Source organism: Chrysemys picta, chromosome 2, assembly GCF_011386835.1.
Source record: "Chrysemys picta bellii isolate R12L10 chromosome 2, ASM1138683v2, whole genome shotgun sequence".
Lineage (NCBI taxonomy): Eukaryota > Metazoa > Chordata > Testudines > Emydidae > Chrysemys > Chrysemys picta.
Genome location: NC_088792.1, coordinates 120215346 through 120231111, shown reverse-complemented (window position 1 = coordinate 120231111; position 15766 = coordinate 120215346). Strand labels below are relative to the sequence as shown.

Genomic DNA, 15766 nt, shown 5'->3' with positions numbered 1-15766 from the left:
GGGGGAGATGGAAGAAAGGAATTCCACAATCCCACTGAGACTCCTGGATGTATCAAGGTAGCTCGACATGTGCAATTTGTAACATTTACACAGAGGGGAGGAAACCACCTCTAGGGATGGAGTGAGCGTGGCCTCTTCATCTGTACTCCAGAGAAGGGTCCTAGAGCAGGGGGACACTATTTCTCTCACATAGTGCCACACCTAACACCGACTACCCCTAGAGCAGGTGAAGAAATGGCAGACTACACTCTAGAACTCCATCCCCGGGGAAGCAGATAGGCAATAAAAGAGAACTGGTCCTTGCTCAGACATGATGCACTACATCTTATGAACATATACATACTGCAGGTGAAGACCACCACTGCCTCCCCTTTCTATCTGGAGAAGGCTCCCTCAAAGTCCTGACCCCTCTCCTTCAGCTGTCAGATGCTGCCATCAAGTACCCCCCTGTTTTCTAGGCTTGTTACAAAGGAAAGTGTTAGTAAACAGGTATAAATCATAGTATATTTTTGAACCAGGTTAGTATAATGGCCAAGATCACAATAATTCAATTATTCTTGAAAGCGTAAGACTTAAATATAACCTCGCATAAAGGTGGCTATAATCAAACCTCCTTTCTGAAAGTGTCACGCAAGATAAAATCCATGTTTATACATTTATCCGTTTAGTCATTGCTTTTTCATTAATCCACACAACACAAAGAAAACCAATGGTATGTATCTGTATGACGATTGTGAATTTATTCATTTTGGAAAACTTGCACAACCACCCTTGGCTTTTGGCCATCCCAATCTCACACACAACATTTACACCAACATATGCCAGGCGAACTGGATCTCATGAACCACTAAAGCTAGATACAGTTACTTTGTCACCTTAGAAAGCCTGGAATCCCAGAGAACCTTGTTTTTAGCTCTGGCTATTAAGAAGATATCTTTCTTATCTTTTACCTCGTCTTAGTTCAGTGCCATTTAAAGAGTAAACTTCAAATATGGTTTTATTGAACCACTTGTTTGCAGGTTTCTGTACTGGACTTTTAAAATTTTGAAAAAATTAAGTAATTTGAATGCTGTACCTGACTTAGAATGTTACAAATAATAATGCAGAGATGAACTCTGCTTGATTATCCAAGACTGGTTCAAAACTGCAGGTCATGGACGTGATACAAAATAAAGGTACTTTTCACATGAAACCAAGTATTTCCTAATTTATTTATAATGGTCAATTAATATGAAAAACTAAGGCTTTTTAGTTTTTCAGAACTTGGAAACTTATGTTCAAACGTATGTACATACCAAGATACTAGAAAGTTAATTTTGTTTCAATAATCCAAGAACTGATTGCATCGAACATGATATTAACAGTAACTTCAAAACATGATTAACTAAACTTCTTCAATAAAAATAGAATATATGACTATTATATAATGAGGACAAAGGCGAGGTGGAGTATGTTTTGTTGAACGCTTTGTTGGAGTTTATATTCAAATGCATCTCTGCTTCTAAAATGTGCAATTTACCTGCTAATCTGTTTTTTTCCCAAGTTCCACAATATGCCAGTCCAGACAGAAGATAAGAAAGGCTCCAATCAGCGGAGAGAGCCAGAAAATAAAATTAGAATCCTTATAACTCCACTCACTTATAAATGTGTAGGCTTAGTTGAACGTGCCAAGTTGTAAGCTTCCCAAACAATAGTGAAGTAGTTTCATGCAGCGGAGAGTCTGAGTTTATTCTTAGTTCTGGATTTAACAAAAAAATTTTAAGGGGGGTGGAGGGGTGATATAAAATTCCTGACTAACCTCACAAACAGGGTGGAATTTCCAAACTGCCATGAAGAACTTTTAAAAAAAGATGTAAATTAATATGTTAAAAATAGTTTAAAAAAAATCTATTCTCAACACCCTTTATACCAATAGTATAAGTAACAGTATGAGAAGTGGTCAGTTCAGAAACAGGCAGGGTAAGCGCTGGAATGTGAGAGACTATCAGACCACAGAGGGTGGCTAGCAAAGGCAATGTCCCCCGAGTGTACCATGTGAAAACTGCAGCAAAGCACAAATGATTTACACAGCTCTACAAAGGGTGGGAAAGCATTTCTCTTTTGAAACAAAAGGCAACCATGCTCTTAAAGAGACTATGTGACAGCAGTCTTCCTTAAAGCACTCCATCACTCAATAGGTTATAGAACCCTTAAAGGCTTGTGAATCTCTAGACATATTGTTAAACAGATTCTTTCAGGTAGAGGGGCAATGCTCTCCTCCCAACTTGAGTGGAGGAGAGCTTCATTGATTTCAGAGGGACTGACACATAACAAGGGCAGGGAAACCATTTGAGACATAGATGTGAGACATCAGTTTATGAAAGTAATGAGTTATGACAACCACCTTATTTTTAGTTGAGCCTTCAGGAAGGGGTAGAGTCTGAATGACCCATCTGACCAAGCAAAGGGGAAATAAATAAACGAACACCCTATTGAGAAGGTGACTAGAAGGTTTCTCATCACTAAGAGTTCAAAGGGTGGGCCTCTAAAGGTATTAAGAGCTAGACTGAAGTCCAAAGTGACTGGAAGAAGGAGAGTACAACTGAGTTTTTGCTTCTGCTTATCCACAGTTTCAAAGTCTATCTCGAGGTGCATAAGGGTTCCAAATAAATACGCTGAAGCTGCAGTGATCCAAAATTTAGGACTTTGGGCAACCCAGCCTAAAGTAACCCTAGGAATTGTTGCCTCTAAATGCACTTAGCTGCCTCTCTTTGCATCGGTCCCAACACTAATAAATTGCAGAAGCAGCCTTCTAAGTCCTTTCTCCCTCATTTGCAATCCACTCAAGAGTCAGAATGACAAACATAGGAGTCCTCACAAAGTGGCAGCACTGGAACAACAGATTGTGTCTGAAAGGAAGGAACAACTTTGACAGTGAGATTGAGATTCAGATAAATCTGAGAAAGCGATTCAGCCACTCTAAGAGCTGTTCCTAGATCAGTCCAAGTTTACCATAATGGCCTTCTATTCAACCCCATCTATTTTCTGCAGAGTCCTGTCAATCACTTGCAAAAAAGACATGCACTGATCAGGTTAAACTCCCATGAATGATTACATTATTCACTAACAGTTCCCTTAATCAGGAGAAGATAGTTATTGACATGTATTTCTAGTGTAACCGTTACCAATGAATCTATGTATCAAAGAATTTTTGCTTTACTACTGACTTCTGTAGTATTTGAACACTTCAGAAGTTAAAACAAAACAAAACCAAAAAAAAACCCTCTTCCATCTCCAACAGGAAGGAATAAATTGCCTGAATGGTATACACAGTTTAAAGTATCAGAGGGGTAGCCGTGTTAGTCTGAATCTGTAAAAAGCAACAGAGGGTCCTGTGGCACCTTTAAGACTAAGGGTAAGTCTATACTTACCGCCGGACCCAGAGGTAAGCAATCGATCTTCTGGGATCGATTTATCGCGTCTTGTCTAGACGCGATAAATCGATCCCGGAAGTGCTCGCTGTCGACGCCGGTACTCCTGCTCCGCGAGAGGAGTATGCAGAGTCGACGGGGGAGCTTGCCTGCCGCGTGTGGACACGCAGTAAGTTCGAACTAAGATACTTCGACTTCAGCTACGTGAATAACATAGTTGCGTATCTTAGTTCGAAGTGGGGGGTTAGTGTGGACCAGCCCTAACAGAAGTATTGGAGCATAAGCTTACTTCTGTTAGTCTTAAAGGTGCCACAGGACCCTCTATTGCTTTTTACAGTTTAAAGTAGTTTTTTAAATTATGAAATAATTGTGGGAAACCTAAGGCTAAGAAATGAGTTTTGTATTTAGTCCAATCTGTGGTAATTCTATCCTCTGTCATCAAGTTTCACAATCTTGGTCCAGCTCTTGAGAAAGTTCTGTCTGTGTTCAGGGATCTTCCCCTAGTAAACGACACAATCACCATATGCCCTTGTAAATACACATTTTCCAGATGGCAAAACAAAGATACATAGAGCTTAAGTGATTTGACCCAGGGTCACAAAGGAAGATTGTGGCAGAAGTGAAAATAGAACCCAAGTCTTCTGATTCAGTCACAAGAACATTCATCCTCTTCTCCTGATGTTGCACTGTCAGTTTGACTCTTCTTTGCTTTGTCCTTGGTTTCTATATTTTAAGTCAGAGAATATGCAAAACCGGCCTGGTCATGAGATATCAGAGTTCTCTCCACTAACCACAATCAACCATACACTGTAGCAGACATAAGCCTCATCTCAAAAACCTTGCTTCTCTGATGACAGCTGCCCAATTGTGGAAGAGATGCATGGGGAAGGAGAGAAGAAGGGGAGCCTGCTGCAGAATTTATGTCTAGAAGACATATGATAATTTCAGATCTTAAGAAAATGAAAGGGCCCAATGGAGCTTTGATAACATTGGCAAGCAGCTAAGAAGCCAAAGTGATGTGACCACTCAAAACTACACCCATGCAAATATGCCCTAATGAGCTGCTGTGACTTTGTGCACTAGCAGGCATGTCCAAGTTAGACTGATGTCCCGTGCCTCAGAGTGGAAACCTGGGCCTTCAGAATAAGACCCCAAAATTTCAGTTCTTAAAGAACACTTATGCCACAATTGTGTAATTTTCCGCATTACTGAACCCTACCCACAGCTAGGTGCAAGTCATCCATTTCACATATTTAAGGTATAGACAAAAAAAATCCCTTCATGAAAGGTGTCAAGACCAGCTGTCTCTGCCATATGAGCCCATTGCCAGGGTCCCTCTTCACCTAATATTTCATTTTACATTGTGTAATTTCAAATGGTGATGCACGATTGTCAATCTCAGCTTCTCAATTTACTCCTCCCGGCAGCTAAGATATCAATGAACATAGATCATTCTTCCACAGAAGCTGATGTACTGCATCAGTCTCTCCATGTTGTATCTTATGATATCTAGCTCTCTTCCCACTTACAAAACTTTTTCCCAAAGTTAAAATTAATGCACAAAAATTAACAAAAAAGAGAAATCTAACAAAATTCAAAGGACACAAAAACCAACACTGAAATTTCACACAAAAAGGCTATGGGAGGATAGGAAACATCTGCGTCAACTTATGAACTCTATGTTGTACTAGGAACGAAGACAAGCCCGGACATCTCAAAGACAACCTATGACAGTGCATTCAAAGAACTGCCCTCCCCTGGGTCCCGAAAAAGGTGTTTGACACTTCATTGAAAGACTAACATCAAAAGCCATCAAAACTACAATTCGGAGCCACCAAATTTGTCTCTAAACTGCACTGTTGGCCCACCCACTGAAACAATGGCTTTTCTACACAGGGGCCGGCAGGGAGACAAGCATGAAAGAGAGAGGACTTGGAGAAGGCTGGAGCTTCTCACAGTTGGTACATAGTTCACAACAGACCCCTATTTAGGGACAGGTTTCTGCTCTGTGGAGGGGGTCCAACCATTACCACACAGAAGAAATGGGAGGTGGGGGGACTATGGCCAGCCTGAAATGCTGACAAGCCTCAGACTTGCAGGAGAGGTGAGATCAGAGATGGGGAGGGTGTGTCTCATGACTTTTGGTTCTTTTCGAAGACCTCTGTTGAAAAAACTCTTGAGTGTGTTCAAATTTAAAGTTTCTATGGTTAAGAAATTCCTTTGCTAAGCCTGTGGTTCCTTGCTTTCCTGCCATGCTGTCCGCAAAAGGGTTAAACTAGAAGCCCAGGCTGCCCACAGCCTAGGTAGAGCTCAGGTGAAGTACGTAAAAGCAACTGACAGGTTCAGGAAGTCTCAGACACTGGTTTTGATATATAAGGTGGCAGTTAATGACACCGCACATCCCAAAGAAGGGTGTCAGGCAAGAGGTTTGAGCCTGGGAGTATGCCCTCTTGTCCCAGAGCTAGAAACAATGACTAGACTCTACCTGGACATATTTGGCTTAGAAGCATGTGGAATCCAGTGACTGGGTCCACTTGCAACAGACTGGTGACCAAACAGTGGAGTACAGAGCCCTATTGTAACAAAAGAAATCCACATTGAAGAGAAAAAAAATATATAGATTTATTTATTCCCAGCTTTAAGTAGATTTCAGAACATAATCTTAACTATGAAGCTGCTAATAAATATGACAATTCTCCATCCGCAATTAAAAAACGAAACAAAAAACAATCACAGAGCTCTCAGTGCTTTTTAGACATGGTTGAATTCAGTGCTCATGAAAGATGACCTGGAGACTGGAAAATAAGTGAAGAAATTCAAACTAAATGCAGCAAGAGCAGTAATGTAAGCTTCCAGATGTTGTCACAATAGTGTGCCTCAACTCTGACCTGGAGCAACCAACTAACGGAGCTAAAAAAATAGTTTGGCCTACACGCAATTCTTGGCTTTTCAGGCTGCCAAATGCAGTGATAGTTTTGAATGAGATCATCCATCTCTTCAGAACTGGAATGAGGTCAAAAAGGAAAGGAGAGTGACCCTGCCTATAAAGTGGTACCATCTCATAAGTCAAATTCCAAACCTAAAAAAAAAGGGGGGGAGGGATGACCCAAAAACTGAACAAAAAACAACTGAGTTATAAACAGCATGCCTCTGATTTTTTAATAAAATTATAAAGTTAGTGGATGAAAGGTAAAGTACATATAAATATTTGGATTTTAGTAAGACACTTGATACAGAATCAACACACCACTTTCAAAATTTATTAAAATTTGCATGGATATGGACACTCACATAAATAAAAGAGTACTAAGTTCAGAGTGGAGAAGGAGAGGATGAGGAAGTACCCATAGAAACCTAAATTAGATATGGTCGTATTTTACATCTTCATTACTGGAAACAGTTAACACCACCATAATAAAATCTGCAGGTCTGACCACCAATGGAGTACAAAGGAAACAGCTACTTAGAGAGTAGAAATGACCAGGAAAAAAGAAAAAAGATTAATTTGGAGAAAATGCAAATTAGTGTTCAGGGTTGGGTGGGGTGGAATTGGGAACAGATATTCAATGGGAGAGAAATCTGAAGAACAGCTGAGCAGCGGACAGCAAATTAGACAAGTTTTATGCTACAAAGGCAGAGGTGTCACATAGCAGTGAAGCAACTGTCCTCTACATAGTTTTTATGCAACTACACCCAGAATACTGAACTCAGTTTAGAACGCTTCACTACCGATACATTCAAGAAAGTTCAGAGAACTGTAACCAAAATAATCTAGGATCTTTAAAGAGGTTTAAGAAAAGGCTAGCACCTTATACTTTTCCAGATAAATCTGAACCATGGATTCAACTATATAATCTGGTGGACTATAACTCCTTTGCCAAACCTTCAGTAGCATGAATAGTAGCCTGGGACCATGTCACATGAAAAAAAAAACATTAGTTTACACTTTACATGAGTTCCTTAGACTCCCAGACTTTTATCGCTAGCCTTAAAGAATAATTTTGCAGTTCTGTTAGCTATTAAGATGCAAATCACCTATAAAGAGAGTACACACAGACTTTTCATCAGCAGAGTGTTCAAAGGTTTTCTTCGGAACTCCATCAATCTTGTGCACTGGGTTAGTGGTTGAAGAACTTTCTACATTTGGAGAGGATTGGTTAAGGTCCAATGCATCGCTTGGTATGAACCATAATTAAAATGTATTTCTTCAGCTATCTATGCAATCTATACAATCCAGAAAAAAAGTATGTCTGGATTTTCACTGAGAGATGAAGCTAGAAATTCTACTGCAGAATAAACTGCTGAGTTTGACGAGGATTATTTCCAGGTCCTCTCTATTTCCAGAAGGAAAAACTTGAGAAGCCTGGTCAGCTTTCCTAAGCAGGCTCAGTTTTAAGTTTTCTTGCACCTTCTCACTTTGTCATGAGCATTCATCACTAAGGGCTTGTTTACACTTGAAACTCTACAGCAGCACAGCTGAAGTAGCACTTCAGTGTAGACACTACCTATGCCAACTGAAAGGGTTCTCCCGTTGACATAAGTAATCCACCTCTTCCATTAACCTAGTGCTGTCTATGATGGGAATTAGATCGGCTTACATCATCATTCAGGGCTATGAATTTTTCACACCCCTGAAGGACGTAGCTGTGTCAACCTAACTTCTTGGTGTAGACTGGGCCTAAGACCAAGAGAGGTTTTCTGTCCTCCACATTTGAAGTAATACAAGTCTCATTCCAAACTGGCTCCAAAGTTCACTTCCCCTGTGTTTCTTCCAATATTCAGGATGTTTTAGCAGTAGATTTTGGTGCTGAGGACTTGAACATTCAAGAAAATGCTAACGTACAAACGCTAAGTCAGGAACTATAGTGGAAACAAACTATGGCTAACAGGACATCTTACCATATGATGGAGTGTTGACTTACTTTAACCCAGAACCTAGCTACTATCAGGCATGAACAACTGCACCAAATACCTGTCACAGTGTTGCCCACTTGAAGATTAGACTTCTGCCTCAGCAACTGGACAAGAAATCTTGGTGACACATTTAAGTGTGTCCTATCCATCAAGAATAAGTGGCTGATACATATAAAAATTTTATTGTACTACTAATATTTCCTATTTATAAAAGCTACAATGAAAGCCACTGTTTATGCACTATTTATAGTTTTAAGACATGAATCTAGATTGGGAGCATTTTCTTTCTTGCTTATGGTTTGTTTGGTTTTTTTTTTTAAACTGCCATCTTAATTTTTTCCCCTTAACAGATGCTTCATGGAGGGTCCAAAGGAAGTGGGGTAGAGACATGGTACTCTTCTTCTGGTATCTAGAACTGACAACTGATGGAAACATTGAGGATGTCTCCTGGAGAAACTGTAATTCTTCAGTTTTCCTTTGTGTATTTTATATGTTATGGTATGCACTTTCAGTCTGCCAGTTGAGCGCTGAATAACCGTTTTGCAAACAGAACCCTGTCCAGCCTTAGAATGCTGATTCTCAGAAGCCAAAAGCCAGTAACTGAATTGAAGCATTTCCAGTTCCATTGCGACAGGATATTTAAAAAAGAAAACACTTTACAAAGCACCTTTCATAGAATTTTTCCTCAATTAGTTCATTCACAAAGAGAAATAAAAATGACTATGACTGGTCATCAGCTCAGGGTTAAGAACTCTCCTGTGACTTGGCCAGGCCTTTTTAGCAGTGATAAACACCAATTATAGACACTAGAACTAAACAATATATCAGAAGTTTCTGTATTAATTCTATCCTTGGATGGGAAGATTTATTAGAAGAAAAATAACTTGCAACTGTACAGGTTACGACAGATACTTCGTTGAAAACAGCTAGATTCCTTTTCCTATAACACCCATCCTAGACTGTTGCAGCATGCTAATGGCATTATAATTAAGAGAGAAAACACTTTTATTCCAAATCTCCATTCTGAATAGTTAATATCAGAAGAGAGTTGACAGTTTTTCAAAGAGACATTAAGGGCCCAAGAGCAAACTATCCCTCTGAGTAAGAAAGATAGAAAGTATGACAAGAGACCACATGGGCATAACCAGGAGATCTTCAATGATCTGAAACTCTAAAAAGAATCCTACAAAAAGTGGAAACTAGGTCAAATTACAGAGTATGAAAAACAAACACCACAAGTATGTAGGGACAAAATTAGAAAGGCCAAGACACAAAATGAGATTAAATTAGCTAGAAACAAAGGGTAACAAGAAAATATTCTACAAACACACTAGAAGCAAGAGGAAGATCAAGGACAGGGTTGGCCTGTCACTCAATGAGGGGGAAAAACAATAACAGAAAATGTGTAATGGCAGAAGTGCCAAATGATTTTTTTTGTTTTAGTTTTCACAAAAAGTTTAGTAGCAATTGGACATCTAACATTGAATGCCAGTTAAATTAGGTCAGATCAGAGGCTAAAACAGGGAAAGAACAAGTTAAAAACTAGACAAGTTAGATGTCTTCAAGTCATCAGGCCCTGATGAAATACATTCTAGAATACTCAAGGAGTTGACTGAGGAGGTATCTGCGCCATTAGCGATTATCTTAAAAAAGTTATGGAAGATGGGAGAGATTCCAGAGGACTGGAAAAGGGGCAAATATAGTGCCAATCTTAACTTCAGTACCCAGAAAGATAATGGAGCAAATAATTAAGCAATCAATTTGCAGTCACCTAGAAGATAAAAGGACAGGGTGGATAAAAATCAATGATTAAAAAAAAAAAATCGATTTAAAAATAATTTTATCAAAAAAATTGATTTGAGGAAAAAACCTATCAAAAGATAGTTTTAAGTAAGATACATTATAGCTCAAAAGATCTCTCATCATGGAATAGGGATGATAAATTCTAATTCTATATACACCTCTACCTCGATAGAACGCTGTCCTCGGGAGCCAAAAAATCTTACCGCGTTATAGGTGAAAACGTGTTATATCGAACTTGCTTTGGCCTCGAGCATTTCCGTTATTAATAATCAGCAAACATGCCTGGCCCCGCCTCCTATCCGACACCCACCTACTTCCCGTCCCAACTGACCCCCGACTCATCCAACCCCCTCCGCTCCTTGTCCCCTATCTCCTCCAGAGACCCTGTACCTAACCACCCCTCCGAAGACCCCACCCACTATCTAAGCCCCACTGCTCCTTGTCCCCTGACCGTCCCCTCCAGAGACCCCCCCCGTCCCTAATCACCCCCAGGACTCTTATGCCCTATCCAACGCCTCCATTCCCTGTCCCCTGACCACCCCACCCCCCAGAACCTCCAAACCATCCAACCCCCCCTGCTCCCTGACCGCCCCCGGAGGCCCTCTGCCCCTTATCCAACCCAGACACGCTGATGCACTGATCCGCCGGAGCGTGCAGCCCTGCCCCCCAGAGCACTGCTTTACCACGTTATATCTGAATTAGTGTTATATCGGGTCGCGTTATATCGGGGTAGAGGTGCAGTATGAAACAATATATTCATGTAATGTTTAAGAAAAGTTTTGTAAATGAGTTTCAATAGTTCATGGATTAGGGACCCAATCTTATGGGGTTCCACAGGCTTCTGTATAGATTATTTAGGTTAATCTTTCTATCTACCCAATGGGAGTCAGTGTTCAGTCTAGAAGATACCATCAGAGATGCTTAGTCTTGCAGTTCTCAGACTGTGGATTTGTCTCTCCTGAGGTAACATGCTTGTTAACAGCAAAAATGGTTTTAAATAAATAAATAATATATAGAGGTGAGAAATAACAGACCTCAACTCTATTGTCCCTCTGCAAATTTGCATACACACAGTCAATCCCTTACCTCTCTCTAAAAGTGCAAAGTTTCAAAAAGTTCAATGAACAGAAGATTGTTGGGGGCGGAACAGATCTGGACAAGGAGAAGAAGCCTGGAGATAAATATGAGAAGCAAGGGACATATGCTATTGTTGCCCATCACGGGTCTGTCAAGGGGAAAAAGAAAAGGGTTTTCAAAGGAAGACATGTTTTGAAGGTAAGAAAGGAAAAAACTGGGTGTTGTTAGAAAGCAAGCAAACTAAATTTCTGGTGGGAGACAAAGGGAAGAAAGAGGTCTCACATTAGAAGCAAGTAGGGTATGAGGGAAAAAAATGATACATGAGTAAAGCATTAGGGATCACTGAGAGTTACAGTGGGGTCAAGAGAGTAAGCCAGAAGAGGGAATCATTGGTAGCTGATAGGGGTGTAGCTGGGAGCTAAAGTTACACATCTAGACAACTAGTCAGTTCCACCCTGATGAAATGAAGTTAGTATCAAGTAGGCAACCAGTGGCTCTCACATCCCAAGCATATTTTTTCTTCATTTTGATACCCCAGACCAGTGGTTCCCAAACTTTAACAACCTGTGAACCCCTTTCACTGAAGTGTCAAGTCTCGTGACCCCCCCCCCCCCCCAAATGAATATTTCCAGGGATTTTCTCCTTTACCTGAGTATAAATTATAAAAGCAGTGATCTTGGAAATATAAAATTTGTTTTTATGACATGCTTATTACGCATTATTACTGTATTTTTATTACATTCTGAAAATGGCAACACTCTTCCAAGATCTCACTTTCGTAGTATGTATCACTTTGAATAAGCCTATTATAAGACAAGTCTCCTATGTTTCAAGGAACAGCATGAAGGTATTTAAGAAGCCAACTCAACGAGTTCCTCCTACACGAGCATTCAGGTCTTGAGCAGTCCAGGCAAACAGTGCACGTTACAACAAAGCTTAAACTTGTTCTTCATAATAATTTTAAAAACAATACTAGCTGCCTATTTAATTTTAAAAACAGCAAAAAACATCCACCTCCCTTTCCATTTCTTATACCAAGTCTTGAAGTTTAAATCTCCTCGGTGTGATAGATAGGCTTGCTTTGATCTGCTTAGTTGCTGGTCCCGTGCTGCCCAGGGACAGCTCTGTCCACCATTAGGGAATTCCCTCCCCTCCCCCCCGAGAATCCCCTGTAACATTTTGTGAACCCCAATTTGGGAACCACTGCCCCAGACCCATTATCAGCTGGATACTCTCTCTTCATTGGATTTCTGAAATGGACTTAATATAACCCCACAACTAAATATTATTTTCAGGTAGCACAAAAGGAGTGCACTAAGATATAACAGAGCAACTGACACCACTTCTCCACCATCCATTATGATACACATACTAGAAGGTAGGTCAAACAAGGTTTGTATTTAGAATAGCTAAAACAGAACCCTAAAGCCCTAATCCTACAAACACACATTTGCTTAACTTTACTCAGATGCTTGAAGTTAAGCATGTGCATATTCACACAACAGTGGCCTAAAACGTACTGAGGACTGAGTTTCTGACTTTGGTAAGGTCGGAGGTCTTTTTCTGCAGTAAAAGCAGCAGCCAGAGTAAAAACAGCAGCTATGAGCTAAGTTGCAGAGTCTCACATCCTCAGGTTCCATCAATTGCATCAGAACAGAGTAATATCGGACTGCTAAGAAGGTGTTCCTGTCCTAATCGTACCCACTATCACCACATAAAGAAACAGATATTAAGATTTTTAAAGAAAACTGATAACTTACTGTCTAGCAAGAAACCACTTATCAATAGTTGTGATTGTGAAATCCATACTTCTCTCTTGTTTTGATATTGTTTATCTGTATTATCCTGTCTGTTTTTTAATTGTTTCTGTCTGCTGTGTAAACTGGTTTCATAACATTTAAATTGACTCTTGTACGTAGGTGGGAAATGGGCTAGGACTGGTTAAAGAATTGTTTCGTAATGGGCTTGCATTGTTTTGTAGTATTTTAGTCTAAAATGACTGGTTAAGATATAGCTAAGTAGGACCCAAGTTTTAACTATATAAATTGGGGTCGAAAAGGAAGTTCTTTAGAACCTAACTCCAGAACACGGCCCAAGATCAGAGCTGCCAAAACCATCACACCCTGATGATCATACCGTACAGAAGCTGGAGTCCCAGACAACTTGATCCTGACTGGCCACCAGGAAAAGTCTGTCCCCCTTACTGGGAGTGGTGAGCACTGTATGCTTAGCATCTGTACTCTGTTGATCAACTGTTAATAAATATAGGTTAAGGATATTACTGTTTCACTGGGAAAAGGTCTGGCAAACCAGCAGAAGGTGCCTGTGTCTAGGACAGGTAAGAGTGAGTGCCTTACGTCCTGAGCCCAGGACGGGAAAGGATGGGGTGCCTAAATTTACAGGGTTATGCCTTGAGCCCCCGGTACAGTAAAGGTGGGGTGCCCTAGATTCTGTGGGTAACACCTTAACCTCCACAACCAGTTACTCTAGCAAAGACCTGCCCCTTCATTACTGCTCAGTTTTAAATTGCATTTTAAGTATTACTCAGGCAATGGGACATTTCTAATAGATAAGTAACTGCTGGGAAGTTGAAAGCCTAATTAATTATTTCAGTATTTTACTCTTTTTCCTCAGTGTTATTATTTCATAATCAATTTTTTTTAATGTGAGAATGATGGTAACGCCATATCAGCAAATTTAACAGATTTCCTGTAGAGCAATCTCAATTCTTTTTGCTTTCAAAAATGTCATTATGTTACTAATGAGCAACTGACTCAATACAATTAAAAGCAAGTAAAGGAGGTGAGGGACAACACTTAAGTTAGACAACTGATTTGTGAAGCTGTAATCAATAAAAAGGTCCATTCTTTGAGAAATGATATAAAGAAAGTCGCCCGACTGGATATTAAAGTCTCCCGACTGGATATTATATTGCCTGGTCTGTGAGGAAAACCCAACTTTAAGAACAAACTTGAAGCCTCACACTTCTGAGACAGCTAGAGACCAGGTGAGTTACAAGATACCATGTTTGATTTCTAGTAATACAGGAGGGAAAGAAGGTCACTAAAAGTGTCATTAAGATGGCATCCCTCATTGAGGCAGTTCTTATTGCCAACCAAGGATGCAGTCTGATGACACCAGATAGAAATAACAGAAGAAAACACTAGCCATTGAAGTTCTATTATTATTATAAAGTTCTGTAATCTTAGACTAACCGAAAAAAGATTAACTACAGTTCAGATAACCAAAAGAGTATAAGAACTGTAGAACCTGCCTAACAATTTTGAAACCTTTCTGATTTACAGTACTTTCTAGTAAGAAGTTACTTACTTGTACCAAATTATAACAGCAACTTTACTATTATTGGTTTTACTTATGTTTATTATATTTAAATCCTCACATAAAAATGCAAATAATGTTCCTTCGTAACTAGAGTTAGTTATTTCTAATTTATAATCACACTGGAGTTTTTCTCCAAATTTAAGGTCAGTTGTATGGAACTAGGGAAGATGAGCCACATTTTCCTTTTAAATTGCAGAAGGAAAAAAGACTTTGCAGGTCAGGCAACCTTAAATACACCCAGTTCATAATACGTGCATATTAACTTCACTTAGAAGTTAAATTGTAAGTATAGCTGTATTTCAAAAAAATAAAGTGTATTGTGTACATTTAACAATTTTAACAATGTTTCAAAAGGCTCAAAATACCAGCACTGGACAATTTTCTGGGGATTTCATTTTCAGATAAAATGGTGAAACAAAGCAACTGAATTGCAAATTACACAAGCATTCAAAACTTTTTTTTAAAGACAATTACTTACAATAAGTTTACTGAAAATTTGGAAGTGTGAAGTTTATACATCAGACATTAAAATCACATTACATTACCTTTTTATGTTTTGCTCCACGAAAGTGTGACTGAAGGCTTATAGAACTCATACATGGAACTTTACAAACCTAAAGAAATTAATTACAGTCAGTTACGCTACAGCCAACTTTAGTATAAAAATACTGTTGTGCAAGCACAGCAAATAGGTCTGCAATTATGGACGAAAACCGTTCATTATATTTTACTATTTTAAGAAACTGGTGAAGGCCTCTTTGAAGAAGGCTTGTGTGAGAAATTTAAAGTAAGACACCAGTGAGTGACAAAGAGCAGTACATAACTAATCACATTAAGCCTACTTAGACATCAGGAAAGTGAAGATATTAAAAACAGCACCAGATCTGTGTAAACTGTTTACGTTTTTTTTTTTTTAAACTATCAATTAACTAGTTTCTGGAGTCCCCTCCCCCCCAGATTTTTGACAGTATCCTTTTAACTCAGTAGTTCCCACACTGTTCTGCAGAGTATTGGTGGGTGGTCTGTGCTGAAATAGATGATCACATGATGCAACGGGCACGGAGAAGGAGCTGTAAACAAGAAGGACTGTAACACCAGCACAAGGGGGGGTTTGCAGTGTGGGAGGGGGGCTCTGGGCTGGGCCTTGGACAGGGGGTTGCAGGAAGGGGTGAGGGCTGCAAGCTCTGAGAGGGAGTTTGGGTGCAAGAGGGGGTCCGGGC

At 39.7% G+C, this 15766-nt stretch overlaps 1 protein-coding gene across 7 annotated transcripts in view; it reads right to left on the bottom strand.

Moving 5' to 3' along the window:
• Positions 1-15766, bottom strand: part of LOC101937085 (uncharacterized) — a 56443-nt gene that overhangs the window by 37033 nt on the left and 3644 nt on the right. For all 7 annotated transcript variants that reach the window (XM_065587226.1, XM_065587228.1, XM_065587231.1 and 4 more), the window contains exon 4: positions 15092-15160. In XM_065587226.1, the coding sequence (XP_065443298.1) occupies positions 15092-15160 (69 nt within the window). The remainder of the gene's footprint in view (positions 1-15091; positions 15161-15766) is intronic.